Genomic DNA, 25,631 nt, shown 5'->3' on the forward strand with positions numbered 1-25,631 from the left:
CCAGTAAGATTCATCCAATCAGCATCTCGAAAAATATACAGCGGACCAATGAGAAAGCCGTTTTTAAAATGACGTAGTACACCATGTTACTCGTGGTTGTGCCATGTAAATAATATAGCTGATTTACGCCGCAGCGTGAATACGGTATGGTTTTTAAAAATATTAATGCTATACTTTTGTCAAATTAACGCGACGTGTTCCCATTGACGTTATTGCTTTCGTCTTGCAGATAGATCCACTTTGGCCTGATTACACAGTGCATAGCATTAGCAATAGCATCTTAGGTAAGCAGAGGTGACCACGGCTGCATTGGGGCTTGATTTTGGGGATCTCGCTCCTAATTGGAATAATGGCGACATTGACGTGACACGTTTCTTGAAAACACCTCCGCTATCGCCCAAATAAGAGGTAAGACATGACGTGTTGTTGACGTTTTTTTATTTATTTATTTATTTTTAGAATCGAGAATGAACGATGGTAGGTGATCGGTGGCTATTGGATTGGAGAATCGGTGGGGCTGTCATGTAGGCTAACTAATCTGCTTTCATTTTTCATGACGCGTGATCATGTCAAGAAGCTCTTATGTCACCTTGATGGGATTTATCGTGAAAAAATCTCCGGTTATTCGTCAGCATATAAAGCCATTATGGCGAGTAGACTGGACTGCATGTGCTTAAGGGGAAGTCCGTCCATACGTCGCACCCTGCTTGCTTGCCAAGCAGATATTAAATTCTAACGCCCCCACTTTCTCTATTTGTTTATTTGCCTCAATGCACAGAGGTAAGGCAATTAGATATGCGTCATTATTATTATTTGGAAACATGTTTATCTATAACTGCATCATAATAGATGACAGTGAACCTTGGCTATTCGATGCAGCTTGAGAGGATCCCAAATTAGTGTGACACCATCATAAGCACGTTTTACACAATCCTGGAAGAGTGAATTCATTAAAGTTGGGTGGTTGGGGGGGCTTTTGATACCAAATTTCTACAAAAAAATAAGGACACTATTTATAATGCTTAAATATACATTTCCACACACTTTGGAACTTTGTACAGTCATGCCTTGAGATATGAGCTCATATGTTGATTTATTCGTATCTCAAATCAACGTTTCCCATAGAAATGAATAACATACCTGTCAACCTCTGCCGATAACTGCCCTTATAAATGATTATGATTCCCCTTACAAACCCCCCAAAAACCTTACAAACACCGTACGAGTCGTACGGTGTTTGTAATGTTTTTGGGGGGTTTGTAAGGGGAATCATAATCATTTATAAGGGCAGTTATCGGCAGAGGTTGACAGGTATGGTTCATTCCTACCCTCTGAATAACAAAAAATAGAATATTACAATGGAAAAACATGTTTTAATTTGTTGTAATTCACCATCTACTAACAGAGTAACAAATAACTAGTGGTTATGATGTTCAATACTAAAATGAGACATTATTTAGTACAACGTGGAGTGCACGGATGGGAGATAGAGACTTAACAGATGTGCTCGTAACATAACAAACTTTAAATTTAACTTAACTTACATGAACTTAGATTCCTATACACACACACACTTAAAAAGTTTTAATCTTATGTTACACATAATTTAAACCTTGTGCAATAACCAAGGCAAAAAGGTTAATGTTTTACACCGCAGCTTTTGAAACAAACTTCCTGCTTCTCCATAGTATTGGCGAGCCAGCTCAGGCACGCGTACACTACTCATGTTTTTTGATTATTTCGTGCACCGGCTTGCTTTGGAACCATTGTTTTTCCCCTGAATCCTACACTAATGCAAAAAAAAAAAAAAAAAAACACGGAAAAAATGCTACGCTCCGCCCAGTGCTCGTTGATATCTGCACGAGGGAGATGCGGCGAGAAAGAAAGTGCGCTGAAATCATAAGCAAGCAGCCTCTCACGTCTCGGCCACCTGGCTGTCTCGTATGCTCGTATCTCAAGGCAAATATTTGCTCAGGATTTTACTCGTATCTCAAATTGCTCGTATGTTGGGGCACTCGTGTGTCAGGGTATTACTGTAGTTTGTTTTTGTTAGATTTTCAGCTATAATTCAGGCAGAGTTGCTTCAGTCATTAGCTGTTAGTGATGGCAATAGGTGTCCAATCCATCTTGATTGCAAGGGATGGCAGGCAATGTTCCCTCTAAGCTGCGCGCGTGCGCAATTGCGCACTACTCTCGTCTTCTCTGCGCACAGCAAATCATATGGAGCGCACAAAATAAAATCAAATTTTTTAAAATTGTTTTTATTTTATTTATTTAATTTTTAGCTGTGAGGCCGACGCGCGAACCACTCATACGCCGGGCCGCCCATTCATAGATATTAATCATTACATTTTATTATTACTACTACTAATAATAATAATAATAATCGGACATAGGCCCTGTCGTCATTATCACAACACAAAAGCCTACTTACTAAATCATTTATGTGTAGTAGACATACACCTGCTTATGGCAGGTGTGATACTGGTGTGTGCCCATAGCGAGCAATGATGATGTTGCTCACACTGGTACTCAGTGTGCTCAGGGAGGTTGTCTTTCTGGCCAGACAAACAAAAAATTAGAGGGAACATTGATGGCAGGGATCGCCCTACCAGAGAATTGCCGTTAATGGGTTTTTAAAGAATGTGTTAGCACCACTACTCTGAATTATTATTTGTGTTGCAGAACCATGTTACTGTGATGCTGCTCATGTTGCTTAGCATGCAGCCATGAGCTCGGTGCTGTGGAGCCAGGAAAAGCCTGGCGGGGGCTTCAGGGAGGAATGGCACTTCTATATGGTGGTGAAGGAGTGCACGGTGGAGAAGCCCCCCCAGAAGACCCTGTGGATCCCCCGGGGCAGCCTGGGCCAGGCGTGCCAGGAACGTAACAGCATGGGCCGCACGCTACCGGCATGCAAGGGGAAGAAAAGCCTGCGCATTCTGGACCAGATCAACGTGGTGCTGAGTCTGGATGAGCGCGACGTCCTGGAGGTGGACGAGAAACTGGCGGAGCTGCTCCTTGCCATCACCAACTGCGAGGAACGTTACGCCCTGTTGTGCAACAATTCACGGCTGGAGCGCGTGCGCGACATCGACTGCGGCTCCAAGGTGCGCGTCCAGCTGCGCTCTGGGGACGAATCTCTGCCCGGTGTGGTGCGATTCAAGGGTTCCCTGATACCCGACAGAGCCCACTCCGGAATTCTCTTCGGAGTGGAGTTACTGGTAAGAACCACAGCATTTGTTTGCCGTAAGTCCCCGATCCGATCATGTGATCACAAATGGGGACCGATCATGTTTTTAGAGGATCAGAAATATTTTTAAAGTACGACAACACACTCGTAACGCAACAAACACATTTTAATGAACTTGGATTGATATATACAGACATACTCAAACATACGTTTAATGTAACTTGACACAAAAATTAATTCTAATTTTGTTTTAATTTTTTTTGCCTTTTTTCTGGCCGGGTTAGCTGTTTACCACGCCTCCACCCTCACGTTCGCTATCGATGGGCTGTTTGCTGTTGTATTTCCTTCAAAATATTCCGAAAATGATGCACGCAAATGTCCTCACAATAGGATAACGCACTACCACTTGCCAACGAGAAGAAGTCTTGAATGAGCGATCGCGGGAGCTAACAGGCTGAGGAAAGAATAACAGGAAATGCAACAGCTGAGCTTACCAACGTATTGATCGTGGGTAATGAAGTTTTATTCTGAGAAAGGGTGCCATTGGCTATCGGTGTTGTGTGCACGAGTATACTTCATTACCCAGAAAGCCCTCTTTCATGCGCGTTGTGCGTTTCCTGGTCAAAACTCGTCTGAATAAATCATTCAGTGCTCGTAAATATCTGTTATACACGAAAGAGATGCGGCAAAAAAGACAGTGCACTACAATGACTAAACAGCCTCTCGTGTCATGGCCACCTGGCTTGGTCACATCTCGAAATTTTGATCGTATCTCGGGCGAATTATTTGATCTAAATTTTTATCGTACCTTGAGCATGTCGTAGGTAGAGCTGATCGTAGGTCGAGGTACCACTGTATCCATACACTGGTACCAAGCACAACTGCAAGTAAACTTCACAATAGCATAAATGACAAAATTAGCTTTCTGAGTTGCCTATTCAAAATTGAGACTTTGTCATAAAAGGCAGCACTTGTTCAAAAACCCACCATTTACGAACTGCATTTTACATTTTGTTGTCTTTGTCTGATGTTTGTGTCATGAACTTAACCATTATGATATTTAACATTAAAATAGTGGTTTATGTTGCGTTTTACAATGAGTGTGGTTTGCACTGGAGAAATCTGAAAACAACAACAACAACAACAAAACACTGCTTTAGTACACAATGTTGTGGGGTTTTGGCTGACAGGAGTAAGAATATTTCCATGACACCAGTACAACTTTCAGTCAAACATAAGCACTCACACTGTGCCACATGTCCGCAGAGGTGGCACACATGCAACAACAACAATGGTTTGCTTGTTTCAGCACAATGTTGTTTTCTGTTCTACGACTGAGTGGGCCGACAGCAGCTCCGGCTGCAGCTCAATATAAATAAACATCTTGGCTCATGTTCCCGGGTGCAAATTAGGCCTGCACGATCATTGCAAATATTACGTCAAATTGTATTTGTAAACTTTTGTGGTGTGGATGATAGCTTTAGTCGCCCCCTGAGGTGGAATTCTGCATTACAACAACATAGTACAGTCATCCCTGGATTATCGCGACTTCATTACTTTGCAATTTTTTCTGCTATTATTTTTTTTACTTCAGTGTGGAGTCCTGTTCACATTTTTATGAACTTTTAAAAATAAAAATTTAAGTTCATAAAAATGTGAAAATCCACGCTGAAAACTCGTAAGCGGAAGCTACTCTTGCTACTAGGACTTAGCACCAATGTTCCCTCTAAGCTGCGTGCGTGCGCAATTGCGCACTACTCTCGTCTCCTCTGCGCACAACAAATCATATGGAGCGCACAAAATAAAATCCCGATTTTTTCATTTTTATTTTTTAGCTGTGAGGCCGACGCGCGAACCACTCATCCGCCGGGCCGCCCATTCATAGATATTAATTATTACATTTTATTATTACTAAATCATTTATGTGTAGTAGACATACACCTGCTACTGGTGTGTGCCCATAGCGAGCAATAATGATGTTGCTCACACCGGTACTCAGTGTGCTCACGGAGGTTGTCTTTCGGCCCAGACAAACAAAAAATTTGAGGGAACATTGCTCAGCCCTGAAGTGAAAATTGTTTATTTTTATTTTTTTAATAGGAGTGACCCTACTTTGCGATTTTTCAATTATCGTGGCCATATTTAGTCTACTTTAACCACGATATTTGAGGGATTACTGTATACAACTATTGCATGTTTTGGACCGAAATAGACTATTTAACGACATGCAACACCATTCAACAAGTTCTAATTCCTTGTTCAACCCACATTTGGTCTAGAATTGTTTTTTTTTTTTTTCTTCATTCAGGAGGAGGGTCGTGGCCAGGGCTTCACGGAAGGCTCGTTCCAGGGCCGCCAGCTGTTTCGCTGTGAGGACGAATGCGGTGTCTTCGTGGCGTTGGATAAACTGGAACTGTGGGAGGACGATGATGAGGACGAAGATGACATGGGTGAGCTGAATGTAGATCATGTCACTCTGGTGGAGGAGGACCAGGACTACCCACCGCTGGAGATCAACTCCAGGGTTCTGGTGCAGACCCGAGAGGGACCTGAAAGAGGCACCACCATTTTTTGTGACTTGCTGCCGGGTAATGAGAGCTTAGGATTCTACGTCGGTGTTGACATGGTGAGTAACTCTGCTTAATTGCCAGAAACTATATTTTCATCCTATTTCACTGAAATAATTGACCAGCAATGTTCGAATCATTCTTTTACTTAAATACCACATTTTAACTTGTGGATGCGCCTAGTTTGAAGTTACACCACCTCAGGTAATGAAGCAAAATGTTTTGTACTGTCACTTGACCATGAAAATATATAATATATAATATACTTTCATAAAGAGAACACCAGATGATTCGTTTTTCATATAAATTAACGATGTAACTCTGACATTAACTTTTTGATTGGCTTGCTCCTCCAAGAGTTTCAGTCATGTCTCATTAGGTTAATTTTTAGTTAAATTTTTGTATTTGTTCATATTTATTATTAACAAAGGATTGTCCTGTCCAAACTAAAATTATCTTGAAATCTTTTTCAAACATCGATGGACAAGGCTGCCTTCATGGCAGATTTAGGTGGTCTCACTATAGCTTTAAATCACGTGTCAAAGTGGCGGCCCGGGGGCCAAATCTGGCCCGCCGCATCATTTTGTGTGGCCCGGGAAAGTAAATCATGAGTGCCGACTTTCTGTTTTAGGATAAAATTAAAATGAAGCGTATAGATGTATATTAAATTTCCTGATTTTCCCCCTTTTAAATCAATAATTGTAATTTTTAATCCATTTTTTCTGTGTTTTTAGTTCAAAAATCATTTTGTAAAATCTAAAAATATATATAAAAAAAGCTCAAATAAACATTGTTTTAGATCTATAAAAAACTGAATATTCAGGGCTTTTAATCAATTTATAAAAAAAATCTAAATATTATATCTAAAATGGTCCGGCCCACGTGAAATCAAGTTGACGTTAAAACGGTCCGCGAACCAACCCGAGTCCGACACCCCTGCTTTAAATGATTAATAAAGTAATAGGCAAGTTATAAAGCCTGCACGTGCCCCCCAAAATGCGTATAAATGGCATTGAAAGGTATCCAAAAGAAAGACAAACCTTCATGTAAAGTCATTAAAAAGACGCAGGAGTATAATAAGTCAGCCACAATGTAAACGCCCACATCTATGCTAGTTTAGGTTTTATTATTTCCCCCAAGTTATTTATTATATATTATTTATATATAATCTCCAATCAATTCAAAGATTATTTAGCGTGATCACTTTTCTGTAAGGCTGCTCACTTGCTTGTTTAAAGAATATGTTCTTGTTGCCAAGGATCAGCGTAACCGGTAGCTATGACGACTGTTGTCAGGTCGGGAGTGCTGTTGTGGTCGTAGAGAGATTGGAGCACGAAACGCCGGCATTTGAATGCCGATTGTTAGCCGTGGCAGCGAGCCCACGTCGCGCATCGCATCTACTGCCCACACCGAGACGTGGAGGCTGTCACTCTCGATGGGGTGGGGGTCGGGGGGGTTTCTGCCAGTGGTATGACCCGGTAGCGCGTCGAGGGGCAAGCGAGCAAGCAGCTAATTGGGAGAACACGTCGCCTTGCCCTCTCGCCAGCTCGCTTCCACACTGTTGCGGCGCTGTGCTGGATTGCAAACTGCCAGCGGGAAGAATAGCTCGGTTGTACTAGCAGGAGGGATTACGGCTAAAAGGAGGATCTGAATCAGAAGGGGAAGCTAATGCAGGGATGACGAACAACTGGGTTATCACTATGCAAGCGTGTTGGATAAAGTGCTAAGACTCCGTTTTCATGGCTGCAACTCTTACAGGACAATCCAATAGGCGAGTGGGACGGAATGTTTGATGGGAAGCTGCTGTGTAACTTCGCTAGTTCGGAGCACACTCGACTCGTCCCCATCTGTGACGTGATGCCAGGTGAGGCGTCTTTTTTGGTAAGAAATGTTTGTCAGTACGTCAGTTTTGCTCCTTTTTTATAAGGCTGACAACACTGAGTCTTTTGTGCCGAGCTTGTTTTTAAAAGGGGAAATACTCAAGTCTTTGTTTGCCACGTTGGCATGTTTATGTGTTTATGTAGTGTGGAAAATTAACAGGAAATGTTTGAAATCAGTCACCTAAAGTTAAAAAGTATACAGGATTAAAAAAGAAATACCTGTGATACGATAGTGTGAGTATTTTAGTGTAAATTCCCCATGGTAAGTTTGATGCAGTTAAAAAAGGAAGAAAAAGCTTAAGTAAATGGAGGGTTTTTGGTTCTTAGTAGAATTATAATGAATGCTGTATTCCCTCCAGGAATAAGCTGATTCCACTTGGAATATTCCTGATTTTGCGCCTTAAGTATTTTATTTTAATTTTACCTCCAGGTGATTAAAAAAAACACTTAAACAGTTATAAAGCAAATTAAAGCAGCAATTATGCAAATATTCTCTTGTGAGATTATTTGCAAAACCAAAACATTGTGAATTAATATGAATAAATATTGTCTGTGTCACTCTTGGGCAGATTTATTTTCAATTTTCATACAATGCAAAACATTTTTGGCAAACAATGGCTTTTAGAAGAATTGACTGAAAGTTCAAACTTTTTTAACCATTTGTTTAACATCAACAGGCTCAATTTATTTACTACATATATGTTATAGTTTATTTGTATGGCTTGTGTGCAGTACCTGTATTTTGTCGATTCCTCTAATGTTGAATATTTATGTTCATTTACATAGAATATTCAATGCAAGACCCAAGGCTGCAAAAGCACACTTTTGCTCCCAGAGGCAACAACAACAACAACGACAAGTCATCCTCTGGCCAAAGCAAACCCAAAAGCAAAGGTACTCCCCAAATCCTTTTTATTTTATTTTGCTTAAAAGGGCAATTTAGCTGAAGTCTGGTTTCCAAACAACACCATCAGGCCAAATTGCATTTCTAGAGGACGATTCATGGGTAATATAACATTTTAAGCAATGTAAACCACCTCTCTAAAGCAGTGCTTTGGTAAAAACAACTAAAGTGACATGCAGCCGAGCCTCCGAGACTGAAAATTGTCGGCGAATCCATAGGAAAGGCTAAAAAAAAATAGAAATCTATTCCTAAATTGTCACAATCAGCCATTATCAATTGTACAGACACTTCACTCTTTATTTAGGACTTCTCTACGAAGCACTTGAGATTTTTTCCGCTCCCGTGCGACATACCTTCTAACTTTGAATGTAATCAATGTCATTTTTCTCTTTTTGTGACTCTGGAGCTCATTTTTCTCTGACAAAAATGTGTGAACGGCTTATTACAATCAAAACCACCCTGATTTGACATGTTTTCTCTCTGTGTTTTCTTCCCGTCCCGATATAATCTGAGTTTTCTTATCCGAAAGAGCCGTTGTGCTGCCCTCTATTGGTCATAGTCTCTTATTTGAGTATTTCACGTTCGGTACTCGGACGTTTGGTTACCGGACGTTTGGTTGCCGGACGTTTGGTTACCGGACGTTTGGTCGCCCGGACGTTTGGTCGCCCAGACGTTTGGTCGCCCGGACGTTTGGTCGCCCGGACGTTTGGTCGCCCGGACGCTTGGTCGCCCGGACGTTTTGGTCGCCGGATGTTTGACAACATGAGAGAGAGTTTACTGTTGAAACCAGCTCTCAAAATTATATTCATGAGAGAGTTTAATATCTAAATATCTACTGTTGAAACCAGCTCTCAAAATTATATTCACCCGGGCGACCAAACGTTCGGGCGACCAAACGTCCGGGCGACCAAACGTCCGGGCGACCAAACGTCCGGGCGACCAAACGTCCGGGCGACCAAACGTCCGGGCGACCAAACGTCCGGGCGACCAAACGTCCGGGCGACCAAACGTCCGGTCACGTTCACGTGCAAATTTCTGTTCACCATCTGAGTTGTGGTTTACTTGTTATTTCCAGGGTTAGCTCACCAATGTGGCAGTAGGACCAAGTCTGAGTTTTATTATACTTTAAATGGCAGCTCTGTTGACCCACCAGTGCAGTCCAAATCCAAAAGCACATGGTACATTGACGAAGGTAACATTACGGCAATCCGATAATTGTCAAACGTCTTGCTGGCAAGCTCCTGTTTCTGACCAAGCATCCCTTTGGCATTTTTTCAGAAGGTCCGTGAAGTACTCAATATTCTGGTCAATTGGTAGTTTATTTATAAATTCATTTTTCATACTCGCAAAAAGTAACAACGCTTATGTACTCGACTTCAAATACGCATTGTACCGTGAATGATCGCCTTATAGCTACGATAACGTGAGATATGACAGTTTGAGGTAAGATATTTAGTAAAAAAGGAAGGGTTTTTTATTTTCCTTCCGTGGAAGGTGTGAAAAACTTGAAATATTATGCAAGAATGTTGATTGACAGCTGAAGGTTTGCTTCACTTGACGCCCACACGCACATCCTGCAAGTGAAAGACCCCCTTTTCAAGCCGTTTCTTATATGATTGTGTCATTTAATTCAATTTGTTAGGGTTGTTAACATGGCTATTCTCTGTGCTGCCTTCGAATTAACAAGGAATTGCAAAGTTGGTTACATGGTGTAGAAAAAAATGCCCAATCAGTCGCAGTAGCTTGCCACATAGACCTTCACTGCAGTCTTGTCCCCTCTATCACCACTTATGATGTCATATCCCACTTGCATGGTGTGGCTGTTGTTGATGAAAAGGCTTTTTATCAATGCCCAGTGCTGAAAAATCAGTATTTGTTGGCCAAAGCGCTTGTAAAGGTCTGAGGCCAAGACTTTTTCTTTTTTCTTTTTGGGTTTCCACTGGCGGTGAGTTTTTAAATTTGATTTTTTTAAAGGATCTCACTCCATCGTGTTGTTGTCATTGTTGTATTTTTCATTCAAAGCCTCGTTGTGGTTTTATTAGCATCAATTCCCCCCTGTTTGGAATGTAGTGACTCAAAAACAAGTGGTGACCTTCGTGAGGTGTTAGGTTTATTTATGATTCACTGTTTGGCGACTCATCGGGCATGTTTTCATTAGCATATTTCAGCCAGGTACACAGAAGAGTGCTGCTATTTATTCAAATCTTTCACATGGTACCGCTTGATATAAATAGAATGAAAGCCTATCATTTTGTTTACACTGAAGGAAGGTTGCGATTAAATTCTTGTTTTTCTTATTTGCTGTTAATGGCACATTAAAGAGCCAAAATCAACGTACATTGGCAATTTATCCAGCCATTACCTGGCCTTGGGTTCAAGAACAGGATAAATCAAGGACTGGTAATTCTTTGTTAGAGTTTTGTAAACAGGCAAGATCAATTCATCCAATGTGTCTTTAATGCAGTTATGCTAATTCCAGGTCTCCATGCTTGAGATATTCAATAGTTTGGTATCACCATTCATCTGTTAAGGGTGGCCACAGTACACTATCCTTTTCATCAATCATTTTCTTGTCATTCTCCTCCCACTCTAAATGTCTCTTCTCATTTGATCTATCAACAAACTGTTACCACCTTTCCAAGCCACAGAATCTCTTAAACTTGGCTGAAACCAGACTTCATATACCACCATACCTTTTTATTTCCAGACATAAAAAAAACATGACGGACAGACTGTTTCTAGAGCACATGTGTCAAAGTGGCGGCCTGGGGGCCAATTCTGGCCCGCCGCATCATTTTGTGTGGCCCGGGAAAGTAAATCATGAGTGCCGACTTTCTGTTTTAGGATCAAATTAAAATGAAGAGTATAGATGTTTATTAAATTTCCTGATTTTCCCCCTTTTAAATCAATAATTGTAATTTTTAACGCGGCCCGCGAACCAACCCGAGTCTGACACCCTTGGTCTAGAGCAGGGGTTTCAGACTCGGGTTGGTTCGTGGGCCGCTTTGTAACGTCAACTTGATTTCACGTGGGCCGGACCATTTTAGATATAATATTTAGATTTTTTTAATAAATGGATTAAAAGAACTGGATTAAAAGCCCTGAATATTCAGTTTTTTATAGATCTAAAACAATGTTTATTTTAGCTTTTTATATATATATTTTTAGATTTTACAAAATGATTTTTGAACTAAAAACACAGAAAAAATGGATTAAAAAATTACAATTATTGATTTAAAAGGGGGAAAATCAGGAAATTTAATATACATCTATACTCTTCAATTTAATTTGATCCTAAAACAGAAAGTTGGCACTCATGATTTACTTTCCCGGGCCACACAAAATGATGTGGTGGGCCAGAATTGGCCCCCGGCCCGCCACTTTGACACATGTGGTCTAGAGTATGAGAAATTTTGAGATTAATTCTACGTTCCTGTGACTCATTCATCAAAATAACAAAGGGAAAAAAAGTACTGTACCAAATGGAATACAACCAGGTAACAGGTTGCATGCTGCTCCTCCTCCAGAAAGGGAATCCACTCATGAATCATGGCATCGTTTTGTGTTCCATTTATCTTTTTTTTACTGTCAATTTTAAACAGTGAATATTATTTACAAAAAAGCTTACTAGTACATAACACGTGTTCCTTTCATCCTTCAGTTGGGGAAGACCCAGCAAAGTCACTCACTGAAACGCCCCCCGACTTCAACGATTCCCCCCCGCCCAGTAGGGTTCCGCCGCCGGCGGCCTCGTTAGCCAGTGACAACAAGTTCCATTCGCTGCCCTTCAGCCTGAACCGCAAGAGCGGACCCTTGGACAACATGAGCCACGGGCCACTTTCTCTCTCCGTCCAGTCGGTAATGGGAGAGCAGGCCGAGGCAAATTCGCCCACGACCCCTTCCTCGCCACGGCCCGCAACGCCGACCAGACAGACCGGTCTGGAGGTGGGCTCCCTGGTGGAGGTGAAGGAGAACCCCCCTCTGTGTGGCGTTATCCGTTGGGTGGGTCTTCCTCCGGGCTTGCTGGAACCGCTGGCAGGGCTGGAGCTGGTGAGAACCCATGTTTAATGTGCAAACCACCTCAGATGGTGTATTCATTTATTAAAAATTACAATAAAGATAAAGACATTTTTTGCATGTGGAAAAAAATGACATTTTTTATAGTTGTGCTGCACTAAAATGAAGTTGCTAACAAATAGTTGAAATAATGTACTTTACATATACAAGCGTATACAGCGAACTTGTTCACCCAATTCGATAAATTGAGCTATTTTGTTTTTTATGTTATTTATAATATTTTAATATATTTAATTTATTTTGTATTTATATATTTATATTTTATTTATATTTATTTATATTTTATATTTATTATATTTATATATATTTAATAATTTATTATATTTTATAATGTTATTTATTATTTTTTATTTTGGTTTGTCTCAATATTGTTAAAATAGTCTCTATATCTATAAATGTTTACATTATACTTGGAGAGAAGAAAGCACGTAGTTCTGCATCTTCTCAATATCTTCCCAAACTCTAGTTCAAATCCGACAAGTTTCTGCCCCTGGAGAGATTACTTATCTGAGTGTCTCTGTTTTATTCCTTTGTTATATCCCAGGAAGAGGAATGCCCGGGTTGCACCGATGGCACCTTCAAAGGTACGCGCTACTTCAATTGCCCCCCTAAGAAGGCTCTCTTCGTGAAGCTGAAGTGCTGCCGGCCCGACTCCCGGTTCCCGTCGCTGCATCACTCCGCGAACCCCATTGAGCGCTGCAACTCTATCGGTAAGTCATTTATTAAATGCCAGAACACATGATAAAAGACAAGACTTTTAGCAGATGAGACCGGAACTCACAACAATATATATTTTTAATAAATGTAATATTTTAAGGAAGTCGTCGTTTACAAGTGTGCTTTGAGAATAGTTGCAGTTTTTATTTGTCTTTCCCCCCTGTTGTCGTGCCACCAAGTAATTATTTTCACGTTGAGTCCCGTGGACAATTAAAAATGCTTTTTCTCCACACAGTAAGCACAGTTGGGTTCAGATCACATAAATCCTGATTAAGCAGCTCAATGGCGATGGGGGCGCCAGCTTGTATGTAAATAGTTGTTTGGAATAAATAACTACATGTTACCAACGCCAGTGTTTCCTAAAAATGGCGTCTCATTAAGGAATTCATGCCCAATTGAATGGACATTTGCATTACAGTGGTACGAGTGCCCCGACATACGAGCAATTTGAGATACGAGTAAAATTTTGAGCAGATGTTTATCTTGAGATACAAGACAAATTTTGATATACGAGCACACAGCGGATGCGAGAGGCTGCTCATAAGAACATCATGGGCACTGTCTCTCTCCCCGCAACTCCTTCGTGTAATGTCTCTATTAGCACTGGGCGGAGCCTTGCATTTTTTCAGTGTTTTTTTTTCCCGTTAGTCAGTGCAGAATGGCGGAGCTTGATCGCTAATATGAGAGGAGTATACTACTTCTCGTTGGCAAGTGGGCCTGCGTTATCCTATTGTGAGGAAATTTGTGTGCATCATTTTGGGAATATTTTGAAGGGAATACAAAATCAAACAACCCTTGATAGGTTGTCTCTGAAAGTCAGGGTGGAGGCGGGGCAAATAGAGCCAACCCGGGACAAGAAAGGTATCAAAATGTCAAACTAAATTAGAATTAAGTTTAGTGTTAGGTTAGATGAAACTTATTTTTGAGTGTCTGCATCGTCATCCAAGTTCATTTAAATTTGTTTATGTTATGTTATGAGCACGTTGCCATGCAAAAAGTGCATATAGACAACACCTGGTATAAAGTGTATAGAGTTTAAGTGTGCGATGGAAATACTATATATATTGAGGTTATTGAAACCTCTTCATGCAGCTTTTGGGGGTTACTTGAGCGAGATTGTGCACGAGAATACCCCGCCCCGCAGCGAGACAGATGGCCTGGACGTCATGGTCGGCAAGAAGAAAGGCATCCAGGGTCACTATAACTCCTGCTATCTGGATTCCACCCTCTTCTGGTTAGCACTTTTTTTTCTTTAAATTTCACACCACCTTTATCTTTGTACTTGTACAATATTGTTCATTGATTGGAGAAGTAGCACTTACTTGTTTAACGGTAATACCCCAAGGCTGAGCTTTATTAGTGAATTGTTTTGGCTTTGGTTGTTGCACTGCCAAAGGGCGTTCCGACAGTTTTGAAAATTACTATGCGGATATTATACCAATTTTTTGGGGAGATTATACCAAGATTACCGTATTTTCACGACTATAAGGCACACTTAAAAGTCTTAAATTTTCTCCAAAATAGACAGGGCGCCTTATAATCCATTGTGCTTTATATATGGATTTTTTTTTAAAAATGTGTCATTCATTGAGGGTGCGCCTTATAATGCGGTGCGCCTTATAGTCGTGAAAATACGGTACATTAAATTGAATGAATATGTATTACATCAGAGTGGGGATGTATTGGTAAGACCTTACACTTCACACAGTCTTGGCATTTACGTACAGCTAATAATATATATTTTTTCTTACCTCAATATTTTTTCCACATTTTTGAACCGACATAACAATTTTTTTTGCAAATGACTTGCATTTGTTTTGCAGTCTCTTTTCTTTCAGCTCCGTTCTCGACACAGTGCTGCTAAGACCACGATCAAAGACGGACGTGGAGTATTACAGAGAAACCCAAGAACTATTACGCACTGAAATAGTCAACCCCCTGCGCATGTGAGTGGATTCTTTTTTGCTGATTATTAGGAACCCAGACAAAGAAAAAAGCAACTACCCTAAAGAAAATTGAAACATCGTTAGAAGTCCCTCAGTGCTTGTGATTCTCATTCAGACACGGGTACGTGTGCGCCACCAAAGTTATGAAACTCAGGAGGATCTTGGAAAAAGTCGAAGCTGCGAGTGGCTTCACTTCTGAAGAAAAAGGTAAAAACGGAGAGAAAATGATGTGATAATTGCACTCACTCTTTGAATTGTTTTCAATCTTATTAAGTTAATTTATGTGACGCAGATCCTGAAGAGTTCCTCAACATACTGTTCCATCATATACTGCGAGTGGACCCTTTGCTCAAACTAAGGTAAGGGGACACGAAGCTTGAGCTCCACCTAGTGGCACAAGGATTGTTTTGCATGTTAGTTGAACGCTTGGAACAGAAGTTGTAATTAATACTGCATTTTTTAATTAACTAAGCTCGAATGAAAGGCTTTAGTGCATCATTTTATAGATCTTTTGGATTAAATTACAAAAGTTGAAGGCATTCATTTAATTGTACTTTTCTTTTACTGATTACTGTAAAAACATGTTATGAATTAGTCAAGATAACACATAATATAAATGGCTGTGTTCCAATTTAATCAAGTTTTTTTTATTAATCAATGTGACTTGGGAATGTATTTTTGGGGTCAACATTTATATTAACTTCAATATTTTGCTTTTTTTTTCATTGTTTACTTCTGAAATAACTCACAATGTTACAAATCAATATGTATTACAGTTGAAGTTAAAAAAAAGTATTATTTTTGTCATTACCTAATCATCATAAAAACAAAAAACAAAGAAATCTTTGGTCTATAACATTGTTAATCAAATTTAATCCTAATTATATAGTTGCATTACAGTTTGTAACACAGTGAAATGGAAAAAAAACTTGGTTTTCTCAACTTTATTGTTCAGGTCAGCGGGACAGAAGGTGCAGGACTGTTATTTTTACCAGATATTCATGGACAAAAAAGATAAGGTCGGAGTTCCCACCATCCAGCAGCTCCTGGAATGGTCTTTCATCAACAGTGACCTCAAGTTTGCCGAGGTCAGTATTTCAAAAGTTCATTCAGTTTGACATCAATTCCACCACCAACAACAACAATAGGTAACCTTAATGCACATAAATTGGCGCATGCACACAACTCATAGATTACTCACATTGTTTAATTTTACTAGACTGTTATTCCATCTTAAAGATGATCCCAATTACTGTACTTTTTGGGAAAAAAACGGTTTCAAAATGAGGAAAAATAAGGTCTCTATTTTGTAGGCATGTCCGCTGACTGCGCTCAAATCCGAATGTCTACATCACGTGTCAAAGTGGCGGCCCGGGGGCCAAATCTGGCCCGCCGCATCATTTTGTGTGGCCCGGGAAAGTAAATCATGAGTGCCGACTTTCTGTTTTAGGATCAAATTAAAATGAAGAGTATAGATGTATATTAAATTTCCTGATTTTCCCCCTTTTAAATCAATCATTGTAATTTTTTAATCCATTTTGTCTGTGTTTTTAGTTCAAAAATCATTTTGTAAAATCTAAAAATATATTAAAAAAGCTAAAATAAACATTGTTTTAGATCTATAAAAAACGGAATATTCAGGGCTTTTAATCCAGTTCTTTTAATCCATTTGTTAAAAAAAAAATCTAAATATTATATCGAAAATGGTCTGGCCCACATGAAATCGAGTTGACGTTAACACGGCCTGCGGTCTGACACCCTTGGTCTACATGTTACCGCATAGCTAGCTACAACATGGTCGACGGGTGGATGATTGCCATGTCTGCTGAACTCATCTACTATGCCAGCGAGGCTTTTTGGACATGAGGAAAAGAACCTCTCTCATCAGCGAGGCTTAACGAGAGCGGGAAAAAAAGCCCCAAAAATCTTGGCAGCAGAAGAGACGGACGGAAAAGAGTTTCTTGCTATAACTTAGAGATTCAACAGCCAATTGTTCTCAGCTACACACAAATCATCAAGCTGACTGCACATTCCCTTTCATTTAAAAAGACGTCATAATGCTTTGTGCCCTCAATTCCAGAGACAAATATCCAAAGACACTTCAATTCTGCATTGATAAAAATAAAAAAAATCACCAAAGCAGGAGAGGTCTTCTTGAAAATGTCAATATTGTACACATTGTGATCATTTATAATCCTTTATTTTGAATTTTAATAGTATTTTCCAACTGATAAACTCCGCTCTATCCGAGTTCTCCTCTTTCCCACCGTCTTGAACGTAGCGCAATCCCACATGACAAATCCCATGTGTAAAACGATCATATACCTGCTTAAAAAAACCGAAACGCAGACCGTGTCAGACCGATCGGTCACGCATGTTCAAATCGTAACCACCTCTCGTCGATGTCGCTTTTTTTTTCTCCTTTCTCCGATGATAATAAGCTTTGGCTCTCCTCTCTTTTCCCTGCCCCTCAGGCTCCCTCCTGCCTTATCATCCAGATGCCGCGCTTTGGCAAGGACTTCAAAATGTTTAACAAGATTTTCCCCTCGCTGGAGTTAGACATCACAGATCTTCTGGAAGACAGTGAGTCGGCGACTACCATACAATGCCCCTCCTCCCCCCCTGTTCTGTCTGTTGACTGTGTAATGAAACAACGCAGAATTGTAACCGCCAAAAAAAGGCCCGCCCGCACACACATACGAGCTGACTTAGTTCTTTTATTTTCCCCTGCAGCTCCCAGGGAATGTCGAATCTGCGGAGGCCTGGCCCTCTACGAGTGCAGAGACTGCTATGATGACGGAGACATCACGGCAGGAAAGATTAAGCAGTTCTGTGAAAAGTGCAATACGCAGGTATCACGTTCGCAACGTCGCTCGCTCTTTCACTCTTTAAACCAGGGGTGTCAAGATGCATTGTAGCCATGGTTTCTATCACGCTATGTCAACCAACCCATAGACATACCTGTCAACCTCTGCCGATAACTGCCCTTATAAATGATTATGATTCCCCTTACAAACCCCCCAAAAACCTTACAAACACCGTACGACTCGTACGGTGTTTGTAAGGTTTTTTGGGGGTTTGTAAGGGGAATCATAATCATTTATAAGGGCAGTTATCGGGAGAGGTTGACAGGTATGTGGTTAGCAAATGAATTGCATTAGGTGGCGCGTTGGCCTCGCAGTTCTGGGGTTTAAGGTTCGATTCCAGGATGGTCCTCACTGTGTGGTGTATGCATGTTGTCCCTGGGCTTGCGTGGGTTACATCCTAAAATGTTGTATTGTAGGCTAGCTGGTTGAACATTGTGAATTGCTCGTAGCTGTGGATGATTGGTTGTCCCTTGTGTGATTGGCTGTTCACCGATTCAGGTGTGCTAAGGTAGCTGGGATTGGCTCCAGCACCCCCCCGTGAACTTTGTAAGCGGTTCGGAAAAGTGGTCCAAAAATTGTTGACCTCCAAATGATCCAAACCTTGCAACGCGAGTAGAGTAGGATTAACCATGTGATGGCGCCAAATCCAAAAAAATGAGGTGGTGCTGAATTTGGCTCCGCTATTTCCTATTCAAGTTTGAAATTATGATTTGAAGTATACAATACATGGTCTAATTTTTGGAAATTTTGAATTTGGTTGCATAAAACAAAGACCCTCAATTATTTTTTTTAAGAATGATATTTCTTCCATCTATTTAATTTTGTATTTGGACATCTTAATGTAATTATGGACCTGAATTTTTCTAGAATAACGATGGGATTGGAATTATTCATCTCATTTTACTAATTTACTTTTGGGCTCATGATAATATATTTTTGTCGTAATAACGCACGCTTCCCCAGAATAAATTCAACTTCAGACTATTATGATTATATTCTATTGAGCCCCTATTACCAACTTTGCATATTTTTTTTGTAAGAGATGTACACTTGGTGTTCTTAAAAATCTATGGAAATTCGCCTGTATATGCTTTAGTGGTGATTTCTTGCTTGCACCACATTTAGGTCCACCTCCACCCGAGGAGAAAAACTCATCGGCACGGCAAGTTGTGCGTCCCCAAGGAGCTGCAAGAATGTGGCGGGCATCAGGGCACGTTCCCACGCCAGACGATGGAGCTGTTCGCCGTTCTGTGCATCGAAACCAGTCACTACGTGGCCTTCGTCAAGTATGGCAGTGCCCCCTCCTCCTGGCTCTTTTTTGACAGTATGGCTGACCGAGATGGTAAGTTGTGACTTTGCAAGCTTGTTTTGTCATTATTGAGAGGATCATTGTCAACAATGTTACTGCAAAAATTGCAAACGTACAATTTAGCACTGAAATAAAAATAATTGTAATTGACAAAAATAACACTATGAAATGACGCAATTTAATGGTGATGATTTATTTTTCTCATCTTAAAAGTTTGTTCAATATCACAAAATGGATATTCTGCCAAAAGTGTAGTAGTAGTAATTTGTCTATGAACAAATTACATCAATTTGCATATGAAAAAAGACTAAGAACTACATTTTTTGGTAGCTATGAATGTTGTTTTTCTCATTGATGTGTTCAAATTCGTATTGAAAAATTCATTTCTTTTTGACAGCTCAAATTTGACCAAATTCATAATGAATGAAAATGATCTAAAATCTAATAGCATTATCAGTCATTTTAAATTTAAGTTTACCAAATAAAAAACATATTTCAATCACTTAAATTGAGTCTAATCAATCATCCAATTCAAATAGTACATAATTAAGTAAATATCAAATTAAAAAAGTGAACAAATTGATTTAAAAAGATTCAAAAGTCAACATAAAATTAAGTGAAATCCTTAAAACAATATGCATTGGGAAATAAATAAACTCAAATTATAAAAAAATAAACATTAAACATTAATAGATTGAACAAATTAATGTAAAAAGTCAACCAATTTTTTTTGTAGTTCCATCCCTAAATCAAATTTATGTTCACTATGCCTGCATTTGATTATTTCTTCACCAAATTTTTAGCAATGCATCGTCATGGGAAAAACACCCAAAGAAGGAAATGAGCTAAAAATTGAAACAATCCATTTGAAACATGACTTTTGTTGCTGATCTCTCCGCATCTGCTGGTGCTCCGGCAGGAGGCCAGAACGGCTTCAACATTCCGCAGGTGTCACCGTGCCCCGAGGTGGAGGCCTACCTGAAGATGACGCCCGAGGAGCTGCACACGCTTGACCCCAAGAGCATCCAAGGGCAAGCCCGACGACTGCTGTGCGACGCCTACATGTGCATGTACCAGAGCCCTACCATGAGCCTGTACAAGTAGCCCCCCACCCCACCCCACCCCGACACACCGACACCTTCCGTCCTCCTCGTCATCCTCTTTCCGGGGGCCACCATGCCGCGCCCTCCCTCTTTCCCTCCCTCAGGGTTGCACACACTTCCCAGAAAGACCCACAATGAAAAAAAAAAAACGCTCGCCAGGGCCTGGTTTTGGAGTTAACCCTCTCGACTCTCGGGGAAAGGTGGGCGTCGGTGGGCTTTATTTGCACTGTGCTTTTGTTCAAGTGTTGTTGTGTTCTTCACGTCGTCCTCCGTAACTTCTCTGTATCTCGCTCTGTTGAGCCTTTGCAAAGCTCAAGAAGGATTTCAAAGACTGGCGCAAGAGGTGAAAAAGAAGTGGGAGGGCCCCTTAACCCTTTATCGAGTAGCTTATTTTTGGGGGGGTAATTTAAGAATAAAAGTTAATCTTTTATAAACTTGGCATCCACATACGGGCACATCAGATTTTGCGTCATAGGGTCACAATTCTAACTTTTGGTATATATAACTGTAGCCTCCATATGTGATGGGACGCCGGGTCTTAATTATATTATGATCTTTATTTTTGTAATTATTCATCATTACTCAATTTTTATTTTTCTATATATTTTTTATGAGGATTTTTTTTTGGTTTATTATATTTCATACTATTTAACGCCTGTCATTGGTATAGAAGTGTGGCTTATTTGACCTAAAATGTGATGACCCGCTATGTGGCTGCCTAGTTTTCATTAGATTATTTTTAATGTCATTTTATATCGATAAAAATAATCCTAAATTAAATTATTCATAAACAGAAATACACCCTGTTTGTGGGGGGCTTTGCTAGCCATTAGCGAGGATCGACGTCCAATTCATTTAAACTGTGAGGACTGGCTTTAAATGCTCATCTTTCACGGGTGCCCATTTTTTTTGGAAGCGCCAACTCTCCCAGTCGAAGTTGATTGGACATCTCACGCGGTCAATGCAGAAAAAAAATGTCAAAAACTTCTGGATCATACCCTAGTCTTTCCTGTCCTCTCTAAATTTCAGCCCATGAGTTAAATAAGTGCTCTATAAAGGGTAAAAGGAAGACGTCCCACTCGTCTTAATGAGCGGTAGCACTTCATAACACCTCGTTTGTGAAGCCACGCGTTTGGCAATACGCGTTTGACTCTTTTCCGACAAGGTTTTGTATTACTGAAAAGTTTGTGTGTTACAGAAACCAATTTAGCCATTGTAACATCTGACTGCACATGTAACCCCTCCCCCACCTTGGTGAAAGCTGCACTTTGGCTTCAAGTCCTTGCTAAGGTAAAACTTAAGGAGAAAGCTAATTTATTGGTCGGGAGAATACTTTGTGTTGTGCGTTATTGAATTCAAATTTACTCTATGGGGGGGTGTCCCCGCTTTTAACGTGTAGAGTATTTGTCCCGCGCATCTCCACGACTTACACATCTTTGTTTACCAAGCCTTTTTGGGAGTTAGTGACCCTGACTCGCCGCCTTTCTTCATGACGTGACTCGCAGCAGACTAATACAAGAGAAGACGTGTGATCATATATTATTTATTTTAATCTAACTATGTTTGTCCCTTTTTAAGGAAATAAAACAGGGTTGCTGATGACTTCTGTCAGGTTTTCAACTACTGACACGACGAGTTAGTTATTGGAGATGTGACTCATCGACTTAAGTAGACTAAGATGTGGTGTAGAATCCTTTTTTTTTTGGTTGTTTACACTTTTGCAGGGACTCTTGATGCATATCGTCACTGATGCCCTTCAGAAGACGTCTCGAGAACAGGAAAGTTTTTTTTTTTTAAATTGTTACTGCTATGTTTTCTGTGTCCAGTGTGCACAAATGTAACAGGTGGAATTTGCTGTAGGTCATTTTGCTGTACGTTTGGCTAAATAAATGCCATTTTTTGGACGTGTACAACACGACAGCGTGTTGGGATGGCAGTTTATTTAGCATCTGCTCAGGGAAAACTATGCAGTTAGGTGAGTTTTTGTCTTTTTTTCCCTTTGTGGAGAGGTTTTGATATAGGTTTTGTCATTGGATGACAGGTGTATTGAAAGAAAGTTTCCTGTGAGTGGCTTTTGAGAACTTGTGAGCATCTCTGCGGGCTTCGTACAAAGATGGGTGAACAGTAGAGGTGAGTTTACGTCGCTTTATTGTAAAAAAAGCATAACGCAGCCCCATTTTTCTTCAATTCAGATGATGCTGAATATTGCTTATCATATTTCACTGTTGTTTGAAAGGTTTCGCAACATGTATGTCGTCGGTTGATTTTTTAAATATTTTTTTCTCATATATAGCATGTGGGTTTGAGTTAATCAAACAAATTTTAATATGTCTTGTGCTATAGTTTCTGTCGGTGTAGGGGGGCCTGGTCATTTTCCTTGCCCCTGGCCCCAAGTCCAATTTGTTCCGCCACTGGTCCAATCAAATTATTTTCACTTATATTTTTTATTCTATTTTTTGAAAGTACGCATACTGGTTACATAGTTCCAAAATGAAATCAAGAATTTTGATTGCCAAGGAGAACCTCGTTATACATAAGGGTATTTGTCATGATCATTACTAACAGGATGAGAGAGAGGGGGGGGTGGGGGTCAAAGCCTGTTTAGCAGGGATCATCCTCTGACTTGTTAACACACAAAAACCATATGAACACAGGTTGTTATTCTTACAGTAGGATGACAAAAGATTAAGACCATACCGTCTTTGTTTTGATTTCCTCTCTGCAAATCTAAAAAAAAATGGAAAAAATAGGGCCTACCATTCACTCTGGTTGACTGGTTATTCCCATGGGAAAAGTACTTTGATTTCCCGAAACAAAAGCAGAGGGATTTTTAGTCAATCAGCATGTATAATTCAATTGACCACTTTCCTGTTTGTGACCGTCCCCCTTTTATTAAGTGTCTATAAAGGTTTGCGTAACGGAGCTCATCAACAATGCCACGATTGAGTCGTCTCATAACAAGTCTTGTTTTGGTCCCGACTTCCTTAATGTTCCACGTAGTGACCCAAATCCCCAGTCAATCTCTTACAAAGTGATATCCTCTGCGAAATTAGCATGTATTATTCATACCGAACCCCAGCGTTCGCGCCGTACCTCACAGCTTAGCTTAGCGCTGACTTCAGAAGTGCCAGATAAGTATTTGTCAACACAACAGCTGGCACACAATGCCCTCTTGTAGCTTTATGCCACGGCATATGCCCGCTGCTCGTAGCGTGCCGTAATTTAGCCCGGGCCGCTTCTGCCCGAACAGATGGGCCCGAGTATTGTTATTCTCGCTCCAGCACGGGGGTCCCTGGGGGGAATCACTAAATAAAATCAAAGCAGATGGACCTCTCTGGGCTAAGGCTGTATTTATGATAAACAGCCTGTACGGCCATTGTCTATCAAACACCTTAACCCACCCACCACCTTCTTGCCAATACTTGCCAACCAAGGAACCACTGGAAACTTTGTTAACAAATCAAAAGGAGTCTCTCCTTTTGGCACAGGACAAAGAGTTAAATGTTTTAAAGAAGCTTCGGACAGGAAAAGAATGTTAACGTGTGGTGCTTTTGTGGCAAATTTGACTCTAGGATTTGCTTGGGTATCGTTCAAAGTATAGTTCAAATCTACTCGAAGAGGCATTTTTGATAGTTTGGAAAACATTTTCTTGCATTTGTTCATGACGTGACCGGACATTTCGTGGCCGGACACTTCGTCGCCAGACAATTATAATAACAGACAAACTTAGGGTTTTGTTAAGAGGGGAGAGATTTGTTTTAGTCGAAGGGGAAGATATCGTTTTAATGGCAACTGACACTAATCTCGATTAATTGGCAAAAAGTATGCACTGGTATAGAGTTGATGGTTGTCAGGTGCACAATCGAACGTACTGACCGGACGTTTGGTCGAACGGCAAAGATGAACCAGACTGGTTTCAACTAAAAAGTGCCTGTAAACTCTTTTAGAAACTTGCAACAACTTCATTTCAGGCATTTCTCGTGGTGCCATACGATAATACGCAGTTATTTAGAATGACGATTTTGAGTAAAATTCTCCTATTATGAATTATAATAGTCAAATTCATGCTAACTTCTTCTCATAACACACTTGACAAATCAAGTGGCTTTCCGAAGCACCAACCAGCAGATGTTGTTGATCCTCACAAGCCAGATGTGCATAAATTGCGTACGATCAAATATTTGAAAGTTGTATCTTTCACTTAAGGTGCAAAGAGCTTTTATGGCCCATCACTGCTCTAAGTATGACCCCGGGGGGCTGGAGCCTAACACCTGTGGTGTTAAATTGATGTGTTGGTGGATTGAGGAATGGGACTGCAAGATGTACAGTGGTACCTCGACATACGATCGTAATCCGTTCCGAGACTGAGATTGTATGTCGAGCTTTTCGTAACTCGAGCGAACGTTTCCCATTGAAATGAATTGAAAACAAATTAATTTGTTCCAACCCTCTGAAAAAAACCCAAAAACGGGATATGTGATTGGAAAAAATGTTTTATTTCTTCTAATTCGCCATCTATTGACAAAGTAATAAATAATGAGTGGTTTAATAGTAATAAAATGTGTTTAATAGAAGTAAAATTAGACGCATTTCGTGGAGGGTAGAGACAGCGACATACATGGAGGCAGAGGGGGAGGGTGTTCGGGGGACTTTCTCCACGGCACTCGTAAACGAACAAACAAATTTAAATGAACTTGGATTAATATATACAGACACACTCAAACATACATTTAATGTAACTTTACACAAAACTGAATTCTAATTCTGTTTTACATTTTTTTTACCTCCGTTCTGGCCGGGTTAGCTGTTTGCCACGCCTCCACCCTCACTTTCGCTATCGATGGGCTGTTTGCTGTTGTATTGCCTTCAAAATATTCCAAAAATGATGCACACAAATGTCCTGACAATAGGATAACGCACGACCACTTGCCAACGAGAAGTAGTCTTGAATGAGCGAAGAGGCTAAGGAAGGAATAACATCCTACCCACGTATTGATTGTGGGTAATGAAGCTTTATTCTGAAAAAGGGTGCCATTGGCTATCGGTGTTGTGTGCACGAGTATACTTCATT

The 25,631-nt window shown here is 40.3% G+C and overlaps 1 protein-coding gene across 2 annotated transcripts; it reads left to right on the plus strand.

Moving 5' to 3' along the window:
• Nucleotides 1-79: 79 nt before the first annotated feature.
• cyld (cylindromatosis (turban tumor syndrome)) lies at nt 80-22,187 on the plus strand. Of its 2 annotated transcripts, XM_077624018.1 has the most exons (18): nt 80-144; nt 230-408; nt 2,686-3,221; nt 5,499-5,816; nt 7,516-7,621; nt 8,424-8,531; nt 9,617-9,733; nt 12,203-12,591; nt 13,163-13,328; nt 14,428-14,569; nt 15,159-15,281; nt 15,397-15,488; nt 15,574-15,640; nt 16,237-16,369; nt 17,756-17,864; nt 18,015-18,133; nt 19,274-19,490; nt 20,377-22,187. In XM_077624018.1, the coding sequence occupies exons 3-18, from the start codon at nt 2,730-2,732 to the stop codon at nt 20,559-20,561; spliced, it is 2,883 nt and encodes a 960-aa protein (XP_077480144.1). In that variant the 5' UTR covers nt 80-144; nt 230-408; nt 2,686-2,729; the 3' UTR covers nt 20,562-22,187. The 2 variants fall into 2 exon arrangements, with proteins under 2 accessions (XP_077480144.1, XP_077480151.1); XM_077624025.1 differs by lacking the exon at nt 9,617-9,733.
• Nucleotides 22,188-25,631: the final 3,444 nt, after the last annotated feature.

This window comes from Stigmatopora argus, chromosome 2, assembly GCF_051989625.1.
Source record: "Stigmatopora argus isolate UIUO_Sarg chromosome 2, RoL_Sarg_1.0, whole genome shotgun sequence".
NCBI lineage: Eukaryota > Metazoa > Chordata > Actinopteri > Syngnathiformes > Syngnathidae > Stigmatopora > Stigmatopora argus.

What these genes read in the sequence shown, in the direction of transcription:
- cyld (XM_077624018.1), top strand. Translation starts at nt 2,730, where the DNA reads ATGAGCTCGGTGCTGTGGAGCCAGGAAAAGCCTGGCGGGGGCTTCAGG. An exon ending in CACATGGTACATTGACGAAG is followed by an intron (nt 9,734 to 12,202) that starts GTAACATTACGG and finishes TTCATCCTTCAG; the next exon opens with TTGGGGAAGACCCAGCAAAG. An exon ending in CGCTGGCAGGGCTGGAGCTG is followed by an intron (nt 12,592 to 13,162) that starts GTGAGAACCCAT and finishes GTTATATCCCAG; the next exon opens with GAAGAGGAATGCCCGGGTTG.